Source organism: Aedes aegypti, chromosome 3 (genome assembly GCF_002204515.2).
Source record: "Aedes aegypti strain LVP_AGWG chromosome 3, AaegL5.0 Primary Assembly, whole genome shotgun sequence".
In the NCBI taxonomy this organism is placed as follows: Eukaryota; Metazoa; Arthropoda; class Insecta; order Diptera; family Culicidae; genus Aedes; species Aedes aegypti.
The window spans coordinates 339,341,591-339,360,217 of NC_035109.1; the positions used below are offsets into that span (position 1 = coordinate 339,341,591).

Consider the following 18,627-nt stretch of genomic DNA (forward strand, 5'->3'; position numbering starts at 1 on the left):
ATTGAAAAACAATTTTCATATAAAATTATACCGATTTCGAAAAATTTAGGCTATATGCAACATTGTTGGTTCAAGCACTTTTTATGAAAATACTCTTTTATTCGAGAAAAAGTGGATCAAAATCGTGGGAAAGAGAGGGTTAAAAGAACTCTTGGGTGTCTCGTCCGAACAAAACAGGCCTCGCGTAGTTGTGATGGCACTCTTTTTTGTTGGATTTTTCCTCCGTTGTGTTTTGTATCGCATCTCCCACGCTCATTTTTCTTTGCCTCATTAGTATTTTTTGCTCCCTCACAAGTTGAGGAGTACATTTTATCATGCCTGGAGAGGGATCATTTAAAAATGACATCCATCTTTTGGGGGGGGGGGGGGTCTGGTGGTTTATCTATGAGAGTATGATAGTGCATGTAATAGGTATTAGAAAAAGCATGACAGAGAGAAGGGGGAGTCTTGAAATCCCGAAAAATGATGGACGTCATATTTGAATCTTCCCAGACGAGTCGAATGAAGTGACAATTGTCGATTCGCTCCCATTTGATTTACATTAGTCGTCTCACGTGAGAGTGGCTCGTCTCGACTCATACGTCGCGCAGAAGAGGCACAAATATCCTTATCATTCACGAAGCAAACAAATTGGCTGGATCTTGTGAAAATCGTATCTCTGTTGCAACATTCAGCTCCTCACATGAAACCTTCTAGCGTGCACGCTAGATGTTGAACAACAGGCGCCATAGTCCAGCACCCTGTTGAAGTCCCCGGCAAGATTCGAGTGAACTTGGGTGTTCGACAGGAATCTTCACGCAATTTTAACGCCGTCCATCGTTGTTCATATCAGTCTTGTGAGCTTCTAAGGTATGAAAGTGACTACTTTTTTGCACCGAATCATGTTTGTCGTACAATATTATTACACAACTAAATTCAGTTGTTTAATGACTGTAACTAATTTGACTAATCACATATCGATTTTCAGAAATTGCATAAGTATATGTTGTACACAACTTGATATGATTGATGATTCCAAAAGGCACGTTTTTTTTAAACTGCAACAAAGGGTTGTACGTTATAATTCTGCAAAAAATCTTGATTATTGTAAATCTGAAAATAGTATTGAAACTCATAATACTCCTCCGGTGCATTCAACCCCGATCCCCCTCTGTGTGTGTCTGTTGCTCCTCAGCTGATAAGCGCTAGTAAATAAAGCAAGAAAATCTCAGCGATTCAAAGTCGTTGGACTGGGCTGGTTGCGGGTGAGTGACGACGGACAGTCAGTGTTGGTGACTGACGACAGCCCCTTTCCACCAGGGCGATGAAAGCAAAATCAGAAATTGATTTATAAGGTGTTTTTCTGTGCCTTTTCTCACCACCAACTAACAAACCACCCGCCTTCGTCTGGTGTGCATTTTGCTCCGGACAAAACTGAAGCAACCTTCTTCCGAGCCATCGACCGACGAGGCGTTTGAGTGAAGGCCTTTTGCTTGCCATCATCAGAAGCTTCACCTCACTCCGTGGAGGAAATCTGATAACAAACGTCAATATTTGCTCAAAAGAGAGCCCCCCCCCCTTCTTTGTCATCCATCCCCCGCATGACATTTTCCTGTGGCGCATTATCATGGCTGTTGAAAGATCGCACTTATCGGGAATATCCAATCATCATCGTCGGACTGATAGTGGGTAGGAGAAGTGCGCGCTGACTGATTGACTAGACTATCTACTAAAGAGTTCAAAGCGGAGGAATCACTCAATTACCCGATTAGGAAAGTGTAACTAGCACTTATCTGTGGCATATCATTGTTTTGTATTGTTCCAAAATTAGGTCAATTACGCAATATTGGTATTGATAACACCTCAATTTGGTGTAATTTTGGTTTTATAAATGTTGTTTTCTAAATCAACATTATTTTAGCAAGGTATTGTTAACCTTTTGAGGGCTGTTTAAGGTATTGAGCTATTATTAAAATTGCACATTCATTATGTATTATGTATCTAGGTATTGCAATATATGATCCAATTGTCAATTTGGGGACTTCTTTAATACTTCATGTAGTAATTACTGAAAATCATTTGGTATGGAATACCACAGTTTGGTATTCATTACCAATTTCCTTCTGCTCGGGTAGCTTCATCATCCCCCAACAACAACTCACGATGATATCGCGTAAATCGACATAGTGAGAAAATAGACCAAAAGGCGAAAATCAGAGTTGTCACTTCATGGAAGATCGCACGACGCACCGATAATTGAGCTTTCACCTTGCGGTTCGTTGTTCGCCAGCGCAGTGACCTTTGAAAAGCTTTGCTGGGGTTGGACAGGTGAACAATGTAACCACTTTCGATGGATGGTGGACAGGTGTAACTTTTTCATGAGGTTGGAATGCCAATCAAAGTTAACCTTTGTGGAGCACATTGAGGCTGCAATTGAATGAAGGGTCATGAACTGCAGGTACAAACCTTGTTTTATCAAATAAAACTGTAGAATAAGTGTCAACATAAATAACGGTTTCATTGCAAATCGATCTTGGATCTAGTCATTTATGTAATTATAGGTCATCTTCGCGGTGCGCATTTTCTTTTTGGACGACATTTTGCTTTTTTAGGCATTACTTTAAAGAAGGCATAGTCATTTATTAAATCATTGATTTATGGAAGGCAGAGGTGAACACTTGCATTAATTTTCGGAACGATTCCAGTTAATTTTAAATGGAGTTCTAAGGACTGGTGAATAGTATGACTGGTCAATTTCTGAAGGGTATAGTAAGATTCATAAGGAATTAATTCCTTCAGATTTTCAGAGCTCAGTTTATTATTTCAATTTTTGTAATAATTCCGCACGAGAGTTTTCAGGTTTTTTCTAGGAATTGTCGCTGTTATTTCTACAAAAATCTCACCAATACTTACTTTAGCAATTTTACCTGCAATAAGTATTGCGTTGCATTGCGTGCTAACGGAGTATTTCGTAAATTACTTATCGTAAAACGAAGTAACATTGATAATGCGGGTAACTTTGGTTGTGCGAGACCCACAACATACTAAACGAAATAACAAAGTTTCTGTTAATCAGTAAAGTAAAACAAATGTAAAAATAAAGAGTATTAGTATGACACTTCATGTGAAAGCTATTTTCGTTGGAATCAAGTACATTTGCGGATTCATATGCAAATATAAAAAAAATGAGATTTTAGCATTTCTAAAACGCTTACAAACAATCTGTTCTATGATTACTATTTGATAAAGTCATAATGAGTTCGTCACTAATAATTGATAGCCTAGTTATAATAGAACTTGAATATGATCTCGAATCTCTTAGCGAAAACTATTTTTACAAACTAGGACCATTTTTGTAATCTAAGTCAGAAATTTCCATATAGCGTTAAACACCTAAAGGTATGCAACGCCTTAAAAATGTTCCGTAATTAATTTAATTTTGTTTGATTTATGCTCCATTAGGCGGCATCCACAAATTACGTAACGCTCTAGGGGGAGGGGGGGAGTAGGCTCAAGCGTTAAGGCTCATACAAAAATTTAAAAAAAAAAAATCATACAAAAAACGTTATGGAGGGGGGAGGGGGTCAAAAATTTCTTATTTTAGCGTTACGTAATAAATGGACGCCGCCTTATCAAAGTTACTCCAAAACAGACAACGGACTTTCGATTATATGAAAAATTATATATCCATTCATAATAAATATTCTGGTAATCTATCAACTGCAAATGATAGTTAGGATACCAGTTCTTGTTTTAAAAATATAAATTGATTCTCTGAAACAGCATGCATAAACATTCAAGTTTTCTTCGAGAAAACTATCAAAGCGATAGTTTTTTCGAGAAAACTTGAATATTTATGCATGCTACGGTATTTACGGTACTGAAAACTGTCATGTTAGTTACTTAGCCATTCTTTTTCCAATTGCTCAAGAAAAACTATTTTGGAAGAAATAGCTATTCAATCGGAAGTCAGAGATGAAACGGGGAAAGGGAAGAATAATGATGATATGACATCTACTTGAAGAGAGGCCAGCGACTCACTTACGCCCTCATAGATGTTAAGCAGTTGGATGATGGGAAGGGTAATGGTCTAGGATTCACTCACTATAAGCCAGTGATACGACCGGGTTGAAATTTGGTGTATGTGTAGTTTAGTATATTTTTTGTAATTGGATGCAGATGTGTATGTAATGTTTCATGTTTCATGTTAAAGCTTCTTTAATCGTTGGAAGTGACGAAGCTAAGGAAGTTAATATCACTTCATGCGCGTTTGTCATCGAGGGATGGGACACAGGCATTTACAGCTAGCCAATGAGCTTTGGTTTAAGCGCCATTGCTTGCTATCTGAAACGAGAAGATAAATCAACCCTACCTCAGAGCCCGCAAAATAAGCAGTGTAATTGGAACAAACTCCTCAAATCCGTTTATTTGTCCTAAGGTCCAGTGAAGAAGTCGTTTCCACAAAAAACTCAATTATTTTGTTGTGAAATTGAATCCATATCATCTGGACGGTTTCGTATCTCAATAGAACAACGGCATGTGTGCATATTTAAATGACGCTTTCCATTGTCAAAACCGTCAAAACACACACAATATGAGGAGCAAAACTGGACAGACCATTCTATTTTGAAACATTCAACTTTGCGTAGCACAATGGTCATTATTGAATGCTGTTTTCTCACTTTAAATATCTTCTTTCTTTACCTATTGTCAGAAAGCATTGAACAACACCATTAATTAAATCACTCAGCTATAACAGATATGCTTTCTCATCTTAGTATATCACAAACGAGAATAAAAAACTATCCTGGTGGCTTAGCACTGAATAATCCCACTATTTTAAAGTCTAGCATACAGAACGACACAAATCTTCAGATAAAATATTTCAAAAGAAAAAAAAATACACTTTTATCACTTGTATCCACAGAACATTTTCACGCGGCATACCGCCATTCGCCGAATCTAGTTTTTCACTAGCCAAATTAGAAAACGCGGAACGAAGTAAACGTGACACAAAATTCAGAACGCACACGGCTTGCTGCGATCCGCCAATTTTGGTCAATCGATCCTTGACCAACTTTAAAACAATTTGTTCATGAAGTTCACCGCAGAATCCACTAGGAATTCCACTTAGAATTTCTTCAAGAGTTTCAACAGCACACGTTTTACAATTGAGGTGCTCAGCCGAAAAAAAAATCTTGTAATACTTAAAAGTATTTTATCAGAAGTCTCATATAAATTTCTCCAGAAGTTCTTCCCATAATTTTATTTATGAGTTCTATTGACAAATTCTTTCTTGAATTATTTCACCAAACTTTTCTAGGTTATTTAAAAACTTTCTTTCTAAAATTTCAACAAAAAGTCTCAAAATTTGAAACATCAAATTTATTTACTGTTCGGTAGTTTCAGAAATACTCTGTTTTTCAATATGTAATTCACTCAAGTCTGCTTGTCCAGTGTTTCATGAAGAATTTTTTGATGGATCGAACCTCATGCTCTTTGCGAAAAAAAATGTAGTCAAGTTTGCTGTAATAATAGACTCTTTCTATTTGAAGTAACATTTGCAGAGTAATAGCGTTGGAGAGATCAAAGTAGAGAGAATCCTTTGCATATCTTTACGAGTCCGGTCTGACTTACCATTTTTAACTCAACAAGAACATTTTTAAGGAATTTCACGGAGAAATTCTTAGTAGAATTTTTGAAAGAATTATTAAATTATTGGGAGAATTCCTGGAAACATCTCTGAAGAAATTCTTGAAGAAATCATTGAAGAAACGTTAGAAGAAAAGGCTAAATGGAGTTTCAAATGGAATTCTTGCCTTCTCATGGAATCAGTGTTAGTTCCAGGAATATTGAGCTTTTTCTTTATGTGAATAATTTGCTCTCGAGATAATCAGATTTTAGTAAGCGAAATACGAATATTTCTAGCAATCCATACCCATAAACTATTTTCAGTTTTCCTTTTTCTACAGGATACTCGAACTTCCTCCAAAAATATAGAGCTCCATGAATTAAGACAATTCCAAATTCTGAGCCTTTCCTGAGGCTTGAAAGAGCTTTAGAGAGCTTATGCGAAAGCTTCGTAGAACTTCCCCACAAGCTTTGAAGATCTTCTCAAAAAGCTTAAGCGAACTTCTGCAGAAAAAAAATCTCTAGAAGCTAGATGAACTTCTCTAGATGCTTCAGAGAGCATCTCCGATTGCCGCAGAGCGCTACCGCAGAAGAATTCGGAGAATTTTTCCAGAAGCTTCAGAGAGCTTCTCCAGTAGCTTCATAGCACATCGCCAGAAGCTTCAGAAAGCTTCAGTAAGCTTTTCTCAGCAGCTTCAGAGAGTCTGTCAGCAGATGTTTCAGAGAGCTTCTCCAGAAGTGTTTCTCTGTCATGCCTACTTCTCCAGAAGCTTCGGAGTGTTTATCCATAAACTCCGTAGAGCTATTCCATGAGCTTTGAAGAGCTTCTCCAAATCCTTCAGAGAACTTATCCAGAGCAGAACTTGTCCAGAGAAGAGCTTCTCTAGAAGCTCCAGTGAACTTCTCTACGTGCTTCAGAGAGCTTCTCCAGAAGATTTAGAAAGTTCATGCAGAAGCTTCAGAGAGCGTCTCCAGAAGCTTCATAGACCATCTACAAAAGCTTTTCCGATTACTTCAGAGAGCTACCCCAGAAGATTCGGGGAATTTTTCCAGAAGCTTCAAAACCCATCTTAGCAGCTCCAGAAAGCCTGTCGCCAGATGTTTCAGAGAGCTTCTCCAGAAGTGTTTCTCTGTTATGCCTACTTCTCCAGAAGCTTCGGAGTGTTTATCCATAAACTCCGTAGAGCTATTCCATGAGCTTTGAAGAGCTTCTCCGAATCCTTCAGAGAACTTATCCAGAGCAGAACTTGTCCAGAGAAGAGCTTCTCTAGAAGCTCCAGAGAACTTCTCTACGAGCTTCAGAGAGCTTCTCCAGAAGATTTAGAAAGTTCATGCAGAAGCTTCAGAGAGCGTCTCCAGAAGCTTCATAGACCATCTACAAAAGCTTTTCCGATTACTTCAGAGAGCTACCCCAGAAGATTCGGGGAATTTTTCCAGAAGCTTCAAAACCCATCTTAGCAGCTCCAGAAAGCCTGTCGCCAGATGTTTCAGAGAGCTTCTCCAGAAGTGTTTCTCTGTTATGCCTACTTCTCCAGAAGCTTCGGAGAGCTTCTCCAAAAGCTTCAGAGAACTTCTCCAGAGCAGAACTTGTCCCGAGGAGAGCTTCTCTAGAGCCTCCAGAGAACTTCTCTGCATGCTTTAGAGAGCTTCTCCAGAAGATTAAGAAAGTTTATGCAGAAGCCTCAGAGAGCTTCTCCAGAAGCTTCACAGACTATCTACAGAAGCTTCACTAAGCTTTACTTAGCGGCTTCAGACGGCCGTTGTTGTTTCAGAGAGCTTCTCTAGAAGAGCTTCTAGCAGACGTTTGTGATAGTTCCTTCAGAAGCTTTAGAGAGCTTCTCCATATGCGTGAGATGTTCAACAGTCCAACTTAGAAGCGAAGTAAAACATTGTTTAGAGCAAAAAAAAAATACACGTGTTTATTATTGAAAGTTTAGAACTGAAGTAAAACTGTTTAACAGCCAACCATTGCTATAGCTACCACCTAAAACCAAGGTTGCTGCGATGCGATGTAACTCGTAATGTTATCTTCAAATTAAAAAGTATCATTGAATTCATCACTCTTTGTACATGAAACAGCTTCTACAAATGCTTGCAAGAGCTTCCCACTGAAGTTAAAAACAGCTACTCCAGAAGCTTCAGAGAACTTTTTCAGAAGCTTCAGAGAAATTTTCCAGAAAAGAAAGCTTCTCCAAAAACTCCAGAAGGCTGCTAGTAGAAGCTTCTACCGATTTATTCGAACACTTATCCAGAAATCACATTTTCAGAAAACTTTTGAAAGATCCTCCATAAGCTTTGGGAAATTACTCAGGAAATTACCTCCAAAAGCTGCTTATGGCTGCTCTCATACCTGCTGTACCTCTTGCCTTCTGTTGCTTTTAGAAAATATTTTTGAAGGTTTTGAAGACTGGATACTTAGCTATTTAGCAAGATCAAACTGCACAGCTAAAAATATGTAGTAAATTTAAGTTTATTTTCATGCACATATTTGGAGCATCAAAATAAACCTAAATTTTAACGACCAATCTATTATTTTTAAATTGAATTCACCTTAAATTTACACAACCATGTGATGTTTAAGCATTTTTAGTTGAAAATTGATTGTATATCGTTCTGATTTAACAGCTACGCAGTCTTTGAGGGAGTAAAACGAGGTTTATTACTTGCCCCTCGTTTATTCCCCCAAAGCCCTTAAATCAGAACGATTGAGAGTTACAGTCGAACTCCCACCAGATTGAATGTATATTTATTGGAGTTTTCATGATGCTATAACAACGCACGAATTTGATTTATTTTTACAGTAGACTTCAGTTTAAGTTAAATATTTTTTTCTATGTGAGGATCGTGGGTTCAAATCCCGTTGATCGAGGGTCAGATCTCGACTCTTCAGGTCATTGAGTAAGTTGCTTGCTTGCCTCAGGACATAGAAATGTGAAAATGGTCAAATGGCAAAATAAGCTATTAGTTTATAGCTGTGGAAGTGCTCATAGGAACTCTGAGCTGGGTGGCAGTTTTTGGCTTAGATTGGAGGTAATTACAGAAATATCAATAAGAAGATGATAGGAGAGGAAACTAAAGATTTGAAAGAGATGCTAGAAAGTTCGTTGTGGTAAGTGAAAATTTAAGATGGAAACTTCTAATCTACAGATAAAGTTGTATATTTCTGACTCAAGGAAACGTATAGTTGCACTAACTTAATGCTTATTCTTTGGGATGGCGATCAATTATGTTTTGTCGTTCATCCAAAAATTATTACAAAAAAATCCTGTACGAAAGTCTAGGAAGCAATCTATGACTCGATTTGTGGAAAATGCATGGGAGAGTTACATGAAGATACTCCGAAGTAACTTCCAGCGGAATATTAGAATATGAAGACTCATGAAGACATTTCTTTACAAATCTAATAAAAAATCCTTTTCGCTATAGAAATTAGCGATTCTTGAAGTAATCCATGGAAACACCCTAAATGTGTGTATATCAAGTGCACAATTTTGAGAAATCACCAGAGGAGTTCGTCAAACAATCTCTCATGTGATATCCGTCAGCATCTATAGCTGAATTGAAATGAAAAGGTGCAAAAGTTTTGGATACAACTTTTAAAAATACCACACCTAAGAGAAGTGATTAGTAATCTTATTTGAATATGACGATCAAAGAATTCAAAAATAAGAAATGAACTTAGGCTAGCTTAGCAATAAATAAAATGAAAGTTATTACACTATTATGAAATCATTTCGCAAAATCATTCTAACGTTAGTTTTATTACCTTCTTTTATTCCAGCATTTCCCATCAAACCTCTGAAAAGCGACTGTAGTCATCGCCAGACCTGTACGGAAGAAACTCCGCCTCCGCAACACCCTCTCATATCACAAAAGCCATCCGAAGTTGATGAGCGAAGTTGAGATCGCCCTCACCCAAAATTGGATCTCCGCTTCCGTTCCCTTGGTACTTGGGAGTTCACCCTCCTATCTGGACTGGACGACGGTCGTAAACGCACAATGAACGAAGACTGAATCCATTGCGAGCGCGTGGCCTGGCAGTAATACCGATACGGCAAAGTCGTCGACACGCAATCAGAATAATGATGATCATGATCTGCCCCCGATGGTGAAACAAAGGCCGAATTCCGCGGTGCCGAATTATTAGCAAAACACACAGAAACGATAATTCAGAACGACTTTTGCTTGTTCACGGAACTTTCCGCGATCAAAAAACCCCACCGAAGTCAACGATCTTCAACGGAGCCCGCGGCAAGCGTATGATCCGTTATCTCGTCGTCGTCGTCGTCGTCCGCCCTCTGATTAGCCCGAAGCTCGAGCTTAAGCTCCTCATTGCTGTAGTGTAGTCGTCATTTTTCGATGTATTCGATGTAATTAGTGTACAATCGGTTCATTGTTTCTTAATCGTAGCAAGCGGTGCTCGTCCGTTTGTTATCATCTCTTCGTGGCGTGAAAGCAGGCAGGCAGTCAACGCTCCTCTCGTCAGATATCTCATCAGCCGTCGCAGTTTGCTTCGATGTGAGTTTCTGTGTAGGGCTGTGTGTTCAACAGCCGTCGATTATCAATCATCAACTGTAGCGTCGTTCATTGGCACGTATCTGAGAGTGGTTCCACAGGAAAGAAACTGACGTAGACGCAGCCTCCTGACACCGCCCATACAACCCCATTGAAAAATAACGAGCAAACATCTCTGGTTCCCACTGGGAAGTGGTTCCCACTGACAGCTCAATGTTTGTAAACAAATAACCGTTTGAGGACTAACAATCGATGATGGCGAAATCTTTTTATCCGAAAAAAAATCTTTTCTTGCATAACAACAGTTATGTAACAAACAAACGGTTGCAAACTATTGGATTGCAGTACAGCAAGTCAATTTGGGTTGAAGTGATTAGCTAGAAACACATTTTAGCACTGGAAGAAAATTTCCCTTAAACGATTAGGCCAATGTACGTTGTTGCTCTTGAGTTTGATGCTAACCACGAAAACATGGCTGCCTAGCACCGGGTTGCGTAGACGTAGTTCCAAAACCGAATCAAAAGAAGTTCGTGTATTGTTACGATTAAAACGAAAAGCGCACCTTAAAACCACGATAAGTGTAATTACTCCGATCGGTCTCACTCAGGGCACTCACACAGCAACCATTGAATTTTGTTTAGTAGTCTCAGGCGGAGAGTGCGCTGCAGGGCTGCTGCAATCTAGTGTGCGAGTGAGCAATCGGATCGGAAGAAAGTGGACGACGGGCGAGATCCGCGCATAGTAGGCGAAGCGAAGCGCGAGCGCAAGAAAAGTTGCAGCAATTTGTGCGGCGCGGCGCTCGTTTTTCTTCCTTTCGCAATACTAGTGGTTCGCAATCAATCGAGCGCGTTTATGATTATGGTGAAATAGAAAGAGAAGCCCGAGCGAGCTATAGGGAAAAACGAGATCAAAGCGAATTTAGTGCTGTTGTTATTCTTCATAATTTTTGTTTTTCTTTCTACAGTGCCGTCGCTGCAGTGTTTGTGTATCAATGTGAAAAAGTTAAGAAAAGCATAGAAGAGTGGAAAGTTTACTGAAGAAAAATTTCGCTTCCCAACCCTTGCCGAGTGATTCATCATCAATTTCGGAAGTGAGTGTGAGTGAGCGATCGTGTTTTGTTGTTATTATCAATCGAGTTTATTAATCCGTATCCAAGCGATCAACGAGATCGCGATCGAGTATCTAGAGAGGGTGAGAGAGATAGTGAACGCGGTGTGCCCAGTTGAGTGGGCAAACGGCGATCAGACACACACACCCCTGCGGTCGGTGTTGGTGTGCTGGTTTTAGCGATCACGACTCACAGCCCTGCGGCACTTGGAGCGGCAACAACAGCAGATCAGCGACAGCTAACGGAGCGGCAGCAAAATGCGCGAATTCAAGGTCGTTGTACTGGGCTCCGGTGGAGTTGGCAAATCGGCCCTCACCGTGCAGTTCGTGTCCGGTTGCTTCATCGAAAAGTACGACCCGACGATCGAGGATTTCTACCGGAAAGAAATTGAGGTAGGTGTGGCTCAACGACTTGATATTACTGGTAGTGTGGGTGGGTGGGCTTTTGATGCATTGGAGGGATTGGGTAATACGTTCGATTGGCAGCGCTGCAGGGACTAGCGTGGACACGAAGACGACATGGTTTGCATGTCGATGTATCCGGTAGTCCGGTTTTTATGAGCGGTTTATTGATCGCGACTCGATGATTATGACGACTACAATGTCTTCTCTTGGTTATTAATGGTTTTATATGACGGAATTAATGAAGGAAGAAGATAATATTGAAAGTGAAAATAGTAGATGGATATAAATTGATATCCGCGTACTATTATATGCAGATGGTAGCAAAATTTCAAAGCTTTACCAAATGAAATCGCTAAATATCAACTGGGTATGAATTTTGTATGTAATATGTTGACAGGTCTCCTAATACTCCAATAGCAGAAAAGTTTCATTGAACTTTGAAACATTTTTCCTGTGAGCTTCCGCTTGCATTTCAAGTTTTCTATGTGGGTGTTCCAAAAGCATCGTAATAAGCCTTTTAACGCTTTTCCAGCGGCTTTCGACGATTCCTACTGTGCTGACATCTCAAACTTATGATAAACCTTGAGAAAACACTCCAAGAGCTTCAAAAGATTGTTTAGTTTGTTTTTAGTGATTTTTTGGAATTTCAGTTTCCTCCCATACTGCAATAAAATGCAAAATTGGTATCCGTTTTACTCAATGCCTACTTTTGTCGAATGTTGCAAATATGCAGTTATAATTATAACACATTTTGTTATACCAAATTGAGATAAATTGCTCATAACAAATTTTGTTATAATTCAGTTATGGAAAATTACAAAATGAGTTATTTTTTTGTTTGAATTGAAACATAATGAGTTACATTTTTGTTCAAATTATAACATATTTTGTTTCAACTATTTTGGAAAGTATTTGTCAGTAGCTCCGGATAGTTTCATTACGCTTTATTTCCAATGTTTTTAGAATATTTTCTTCGTAAATCTTTTTCCCGGAGTTTTTATTTCTATAGATGTTCCGGAATATGTATTCAAGGTAAAGAAAGCTTCAGATAGCATAATAATAAAGCGTCAAGACTTCTTACTGAAGCTTTTTAGTGAAGCTTCAGGAAGCTTGTTTCTGAAGCCTTACGAAGCTTTTGACTTAAGCTTAAAGAAACTTCAGCAAGTTTCTCACTGAAGCTTCAGTATGCTTCGCACTGAAGTTTCAGAAAACTTTTCACTGAAGCTTCAAAAAGCTTCTTTCTGAAGCTTCAGGAAGCTTTTTATTAAAGCATTATGAAGCTTTTTACTGAAGCTTCAGGAAACTTCTAACTGAAATTTCAGAAAGCTTCTTGAAGCTTTATGAAGCTTTAAACTGAAGCTTCTTTCTGAGCTTCAACAAACTTGTTTCTGAAGCTTCAAATGCTTCTTACTGAAGCCTTGGAAAGCTTCTTACTGAATCCTTACAAAGCTTTTTACTGAAGCTTCAGGAAGCGTCTTAGCTTCTGTCTGAAGCTTCAAGAATCTTCTTTTTGATTTTGAATTCTGCAGAAATGCATAAAAATTTTCTGAAAAAGGTATCCGAAGAAAATATGCTCGAAACATATAATATAAATGAAGCTAAATAAAACTCGCCGTTACTTTTGACAAAGAATTTCCAAAATAAGAAAATAATCCAAAATTTTGCATATTCCGTTCTGCAATTTCCAAAAAAACTGATTAATTCTTCAGTAAGAAGCTCTATGAAGCATCAGAAGATATTTCGAAACTTCCTGCTGAAGTGCTGAATAACATACATCTGGAAAAGGTTCCGATTTAAGTATTTTCTTACATTTGAAAAGAATAATGCTTAATTAAACTATTTAAAGCTTTTAAAAAGGCCTTTACAACATAAAAAAGAAATTTCACTGATTTGACTGCAACATAAAAAGCAAAGAGGAAGCGTTCCATAACTTTTGAAAGTTTTTTTTTTCAAACGAAACCAAAGCTTTAGGATGATTTTTAATTAGGATTCAGAAATTTTCCTAAAAAACTTTCGGATAGTGTCCTTATTAATATTCTCAGCTTCTTGAGAAAGCTTTTTACTGAAGCTGTAAAAATTTTTTAAAGAAGGATTTTCTATGAAGGTTTTGAAAGATTTCCTCTTAACCTTCGGGCTGTCGCGCTGTTGTACTTTGTACAACAGTTGTGATTTATATGCTATCATTTTGCAACGAAGATATCTATCGACACCAAACCTAAATGTATTCCTCAAGAATCTTCTTAAGAACAATACTCGACAGTTTTTATTTACAGTATGACCCTTTATAATACGGTAAAATAAACAAATGTACATGGAAGTCGCATAATAATGAACGCACTATGTACAGTTCGAGGAAACCATAGTTTGAAATCGTCATATCTCGAAATCCAGATAATATAGAAACTTGGGGTCTTTAGTAAAGTTGTTCGAGGGGACGGACCTGGTGTAGTGGTTAGAACACACGCCTCTCACGCCGAGGACCTGGGATCGAATCCCATCCCCGAGATAGTCACTAAAATTTCAGTGACTACTTCCTTCGGAAGGGAAGTAAAGCCGTTGGTCCCGAGATGAACTAGCCCAGGGCTAAAAATCTCGTTAATAAAGATAGAAAAAAAAAGTTGTTCTGGAGGTGAAGCGTTATCTGATGGTACTTTATTTGATTCGGAATTTAACCGCTAGATGGTTCTAGTGGGCATGGAAGTTTTACTTTTGTTTTGCAGATTTTTCAGGATCCTGACCATATAGAAGGATGTCGTCTTCGGCAAAGTTGTTTAGTAAGTTAAGGACTATCATTTTTCGAGCTAGTTGATTCAAAATTTTGCCATTAGGCGGCGCTAGTGAGCATGAAACTTTTGTTTGCAGATATCTCAGGAGCCTTAGATAGGTGACGTCTTCGGCAAAATTGATCAATAGCTTATGGGCTATCATTATTATAGAGAAGAAATTCGGGATTTTGCCACTAGGCGGCGCTAGTGAGCATTAAGCTTTTGTTTCCCAGATCTCATGATCCTGACCACTTAGAAAGATGGTGTCTTCGGCAAAGTAGTTTGGTAGCTCAAGGGCTATCATTATTTGAGCCAAGAAATACGATATATTGCCATCAGCCGGCGCTAGTGAGCATGACATTTTTGTTTTGCGGATACTTCCGGATCTTGACTTTTTAGACAGGCACCTTTGGCAAGGTTGTTCAGAAGCTCAGGGACTATCATTATTTTAATAAATCTCTAACTTTAAGGATTAAACAAAGAAAGAATTTGAGCTACTGAACAACTCTGCCGAAGACACGATCTTTCTAAGTGATCAGGCTCCTGAGATATTTGCGAAACATATGTTTTATGCTCACTAGCGCCACCTAGTGGCAACATTTTGAATCAACTAGCTTAAACAATGTTAGTCCTTGAGTTACCGAACAACTTTGCCGAAGACGCCATCTTTCTAAGTGGTCAGGATCATGAGATCTGGGAAACAAAAGCTTAATGCTCACTAGCGCCGCCTAGTGTCAAAATCCCGAATTTCTCGTCTATAATAATGATAGCCCATAAGCTACTGATCAATTTTGCCGAAGACGTCATCTATCTAAGTGGTCAGACTCCTGAGATATTCGCAAAACCAAGGATGTTGTACAAAGTACAACGCGAGACTACTCGCGTTACAAAAATTCGCGCGACGACCGAAAGGTTAACCAAAGCTTTGGAAAGTTTTTAATGAAGCTTCAGAAATTTTCCTAATGAAACTTCAGATAGTGTCTTAATTAACCTTCTTAGCTTCTTTAGAAAGCTTTTACTGAAACTAAAAATCCTTTTTTTAGCTGAAGGTTCTGAAAGCTTTGCTCTGAAGTTTAAAAAAGTTTCCGGATGAAGTTTCAGAATATATCTACGAAAGCATCAGGAAGTTTCTTACTGCACCTTTGGAGATCTTCCATAGATGCTTCAGAATCCTCTCTACTGAAGTTTCAGAAATTTTTCACTAATGCTTCAAAAAACCTAATACTCATGCTCTAGTAAGCTTAATATTGAAGTATAAGAAAGCTTGTTACGGAAGTTTTTATAAGCTTATTACTGAAGCTTCAGAAATTTTTTTACTGAAGCTCCAGAAAGCTTCTTACTGAAGCTTCAGAAAGCTTCCTACTGAAGCTTCAAAAAACTTCTTACTGAAACTTCAGAACGCTTCCTACTGAAGTTTCAAAACGGTTTCTACTGAAGCTTCAGTGGGCTTCCGTTTCCTACTTCTGAAAGCATCCACTTTATACTGCAGCTTCAGAAAACGTCCTCCTGAAGTTTTAGATAGCATCCCACTAAAGCTTGAGAAAGAACATTCTTACATAAGTTTCAGAAAGATTTTTAACCAAGCCTATGTAAGATCTCTATTTATGTTTCGGGAAGCTTGTTACGGAAGCCTTAGAAAGCACTTTACTGAAATTTCAGAGAGATTTTGTTAATGAAGTTTTAGAGAGCTGTAGGGAAACTTCAGGTAGCATTTTATTTAAGCTCAAATGAGCTTGGTAATTCAAGAGCTTCAGAATGCTTCCTACTGTAGCTTATGAAATTTTCATACTAATGTTACAGAAAGCTTTCAACTGATGTTTTAGAAAGCTTCCTACTGGAACTTCTGAAAATTCCGTACGGAAGTTTCAAAGAGCTTTCTACTGAAGCTTTAAAAAGCTGTCTACTTTCGGATAGTTTTCTACTATAGCTTCAGGAAGCTTCCTACTGTTTCGTACTGGAGCACCAGATTGCTTTTCACTGAATCTTAAGTCGCTCAATGAAACTGAAAAAAGACACTGTTCAGAGGGACTCCCACTTTAGACTAAAAACTTTCTTTGAGAGTTTTAACAAGCTCACTTACGAAGCTTCTAAAGGTCTACATTGAAGTTTCTTAATGCTTTTTCCTACTTAAGCTTCCTCCTGAAAGCTCCAGAATGTTTCCTACTGAAGCTTCAGAAAACCTGGTTTCTGCTGGATCTTTTTACTGAAGCTTCTTTTCTATCTATTACTAAAGCTTCAGAACGCTTCCTACTGAAGCTTCCAAAACGCTTTCTATTAAAGCTTCAGTGGGAAATGAAACTTCTGAAAGCTTCCACTTCATACTGAAGCTTCAAAAAGCTTCTTTCTGAAGTTGTAGAAAGCATCCCTTTGTAGCTTGAAAAAAAGATGAAGAAAATTCTTACTAAAGCTTCCGACAGGTTTTTACTGACATTTTAGACAGCTGTAGAGAAATTTCAGGTAGCATTTTATTTATGTAATCTCTAACAAGCTTTCTGGATTTAAAGTTTCCGAATGCTTCCTACTGTAGCTAATGACATTTTCATACTGATAATACTGTTCGACAAAAAAAAAAATTTGGCTGGATCAGGGACGCGTTTATATGGGTCTTGAAGTGCAAGAAAAGTGTAGAAAGAGGCCGTTTTCAAATGATTTGCAGCACCCTTGGACTATTTCTTGACAAAGATTGAATATTTTGCATTTTTTATCAAAAATGCGTATTAAGCAAAATATCAATATATTTTCAAATTCAATTATTAAAGCATTGAATTATTCAAATCAATATTTTTTAGCACTAGATCGCTTCAGGGAAACGAAGAATATTGGCATCATTTTTATATATGAATTTGGAATGTTGACGATCATTAAGCAAGCATGTGAGGATGTGCATCATATAAATACTACTTATTTTTCAATTTCACACATCTGGTTCATTATATAATTATTATAGGTTCAAGAAGACGCTTGATTAGGATTTGATACTTTGCTCCATTAGATAAAGCAATGAGCAATGCAATCCAGTAACATTTGATTTCAACAAGGATACGACAACGGAAAATTGATGTGTCTGTTATGTTTATATGGGCTGGTTGGTCTAATAAACTCTCAGCAGAAATACAAAATTTATAAAGGTTGGACACTGACATGTAAGTGGTCTTACATGCGCTAGTCGGTTTATCAGGAGACGATGTCTGTAAAAAAATGTGATAACAATGTTTTTTGCGATTTCTAAATATTTCGATAGGTACTCATTAAGAATTGTTTACTTATCGTGGCATTCATTTTGCTCGGAATATCCCTTGAAAAATTACAGAATAACATAAAATAGCAACAAATAATTTAGTAATCAACATTATCACATTTTTTGCGTATGCCGCTTAGGCAGGCATGAGCTCTTTTTGATTCAATCTGTGCACAATACTAATCATTTGTGAAATCTGATTTAGTGGTAACATGCCTGCTTCTTACTTGTAAGATGAAACAATTTCTGGTTAAACCATTTCCGATATTTTTTTATTTTTTGGTTCTAAATTTCACATGTTTTTCGGCAAATTTAATCAAACTTTCAGTTTTGAGATTTGGAATGAATTTCACAAATAATTGCGATATATTCAAAATGAGTAAAACACTTGTTTTTCTATGTTTTCTTGTTTAAAGAAAGAAAATAGAAATTACGTGAAGTTTCGCAAAATTGTTTATCATAAATGTATGGATAAATTGTTTCTTCACTTAATTGAAAAGCATTTTTACTCGTTTCGAGGATATGGGAATGGGGGCTCATAAATGGACACGTTTGTCCTTATATGAGAGACGAGTTTAAACTTAACCTTAATGGTTGACTTCTTTATGTTTCCAATATACAACTGAACCCATTTGAAGAAAACATCCAATTGAACAAGAAACTAACGCTCCATTTGAAAGTTTGATTAAAATTGCCGAAAAATATGTAAAATGTAGAACCAACAAAAAAAATCGAAATGGTTTAACAAGAAATTGTATCATCTTACAAGTAAGAAGCAGACATGTTACCACTAAATCAGTTTTCACAAATGATTAGTATTGTGCACAAACTGAATCAAAAAGATCTCATGCCTGCCTGAGTGGCTGTACAACGGTGTCACAAAAAATGTGGAAATGTTGATTACTGAATTATTGGTTGCTATTTTACGTTAGTCTGTAATTTCTAGGGATATTCTGATAACAAATGGACCTCATGATAGGTAATCTA

General features: G+C 37.7%; 1 protein-coding gene and 1 long non-coding RNA gene across 5 annotated transcripts in view; one reads left to right on the forward strand and one right to left on the reverse strand.

Annotated features, from left to right (window-relative positions):
* The window catches only part of LOC5577739 (ras-related protein Rap-2a), a 439,757-nt gene that overhangs the window by 28,046 nt on the left and 393,084 nt on the right, over positions 1 to 18,627 (forward strand). Inside the window, exons 2-3 of one of the 4 annotated variants that reach the window (XM_021851731.1) lie at positions 9,392 to 10,128; positions 11,090 to 11,625. In XM_021851731.1, the coding sequence (XP_021707423.1) occupies positions 11,491 to 11,625 (135 nt within the window). In that variant the 5' untranslated portion in view covers positions 9,392 to 10,128; positions 11,090 to 11,490. Of the gene's footprint in view, positions 1 to 9,391; positions 10,129 to 10,184; positions 10,201 to 10,828; positions 10,987 to 11,089; positions 11,626 to 18,627 lie in introns of those variants that run through there. The other 3 variants (XM_021851735.1, XM_021851733.1, XM_021851734.1) reach the window with 3 other exon arrangements.
* LOC110678623 lies at positions 9,978 to 10,816 on the reverse strand. Its single transcript, XR_002501786.1, has 2 exons — positions 10,688 to 10,816; positions 9,978 to 10,208 (listed from the first exon to the last, which is right to left on the reverse strand). It is a non-coding gene; the product is annotated as an uncharacterized LOC110678623 (long non-coding RNA).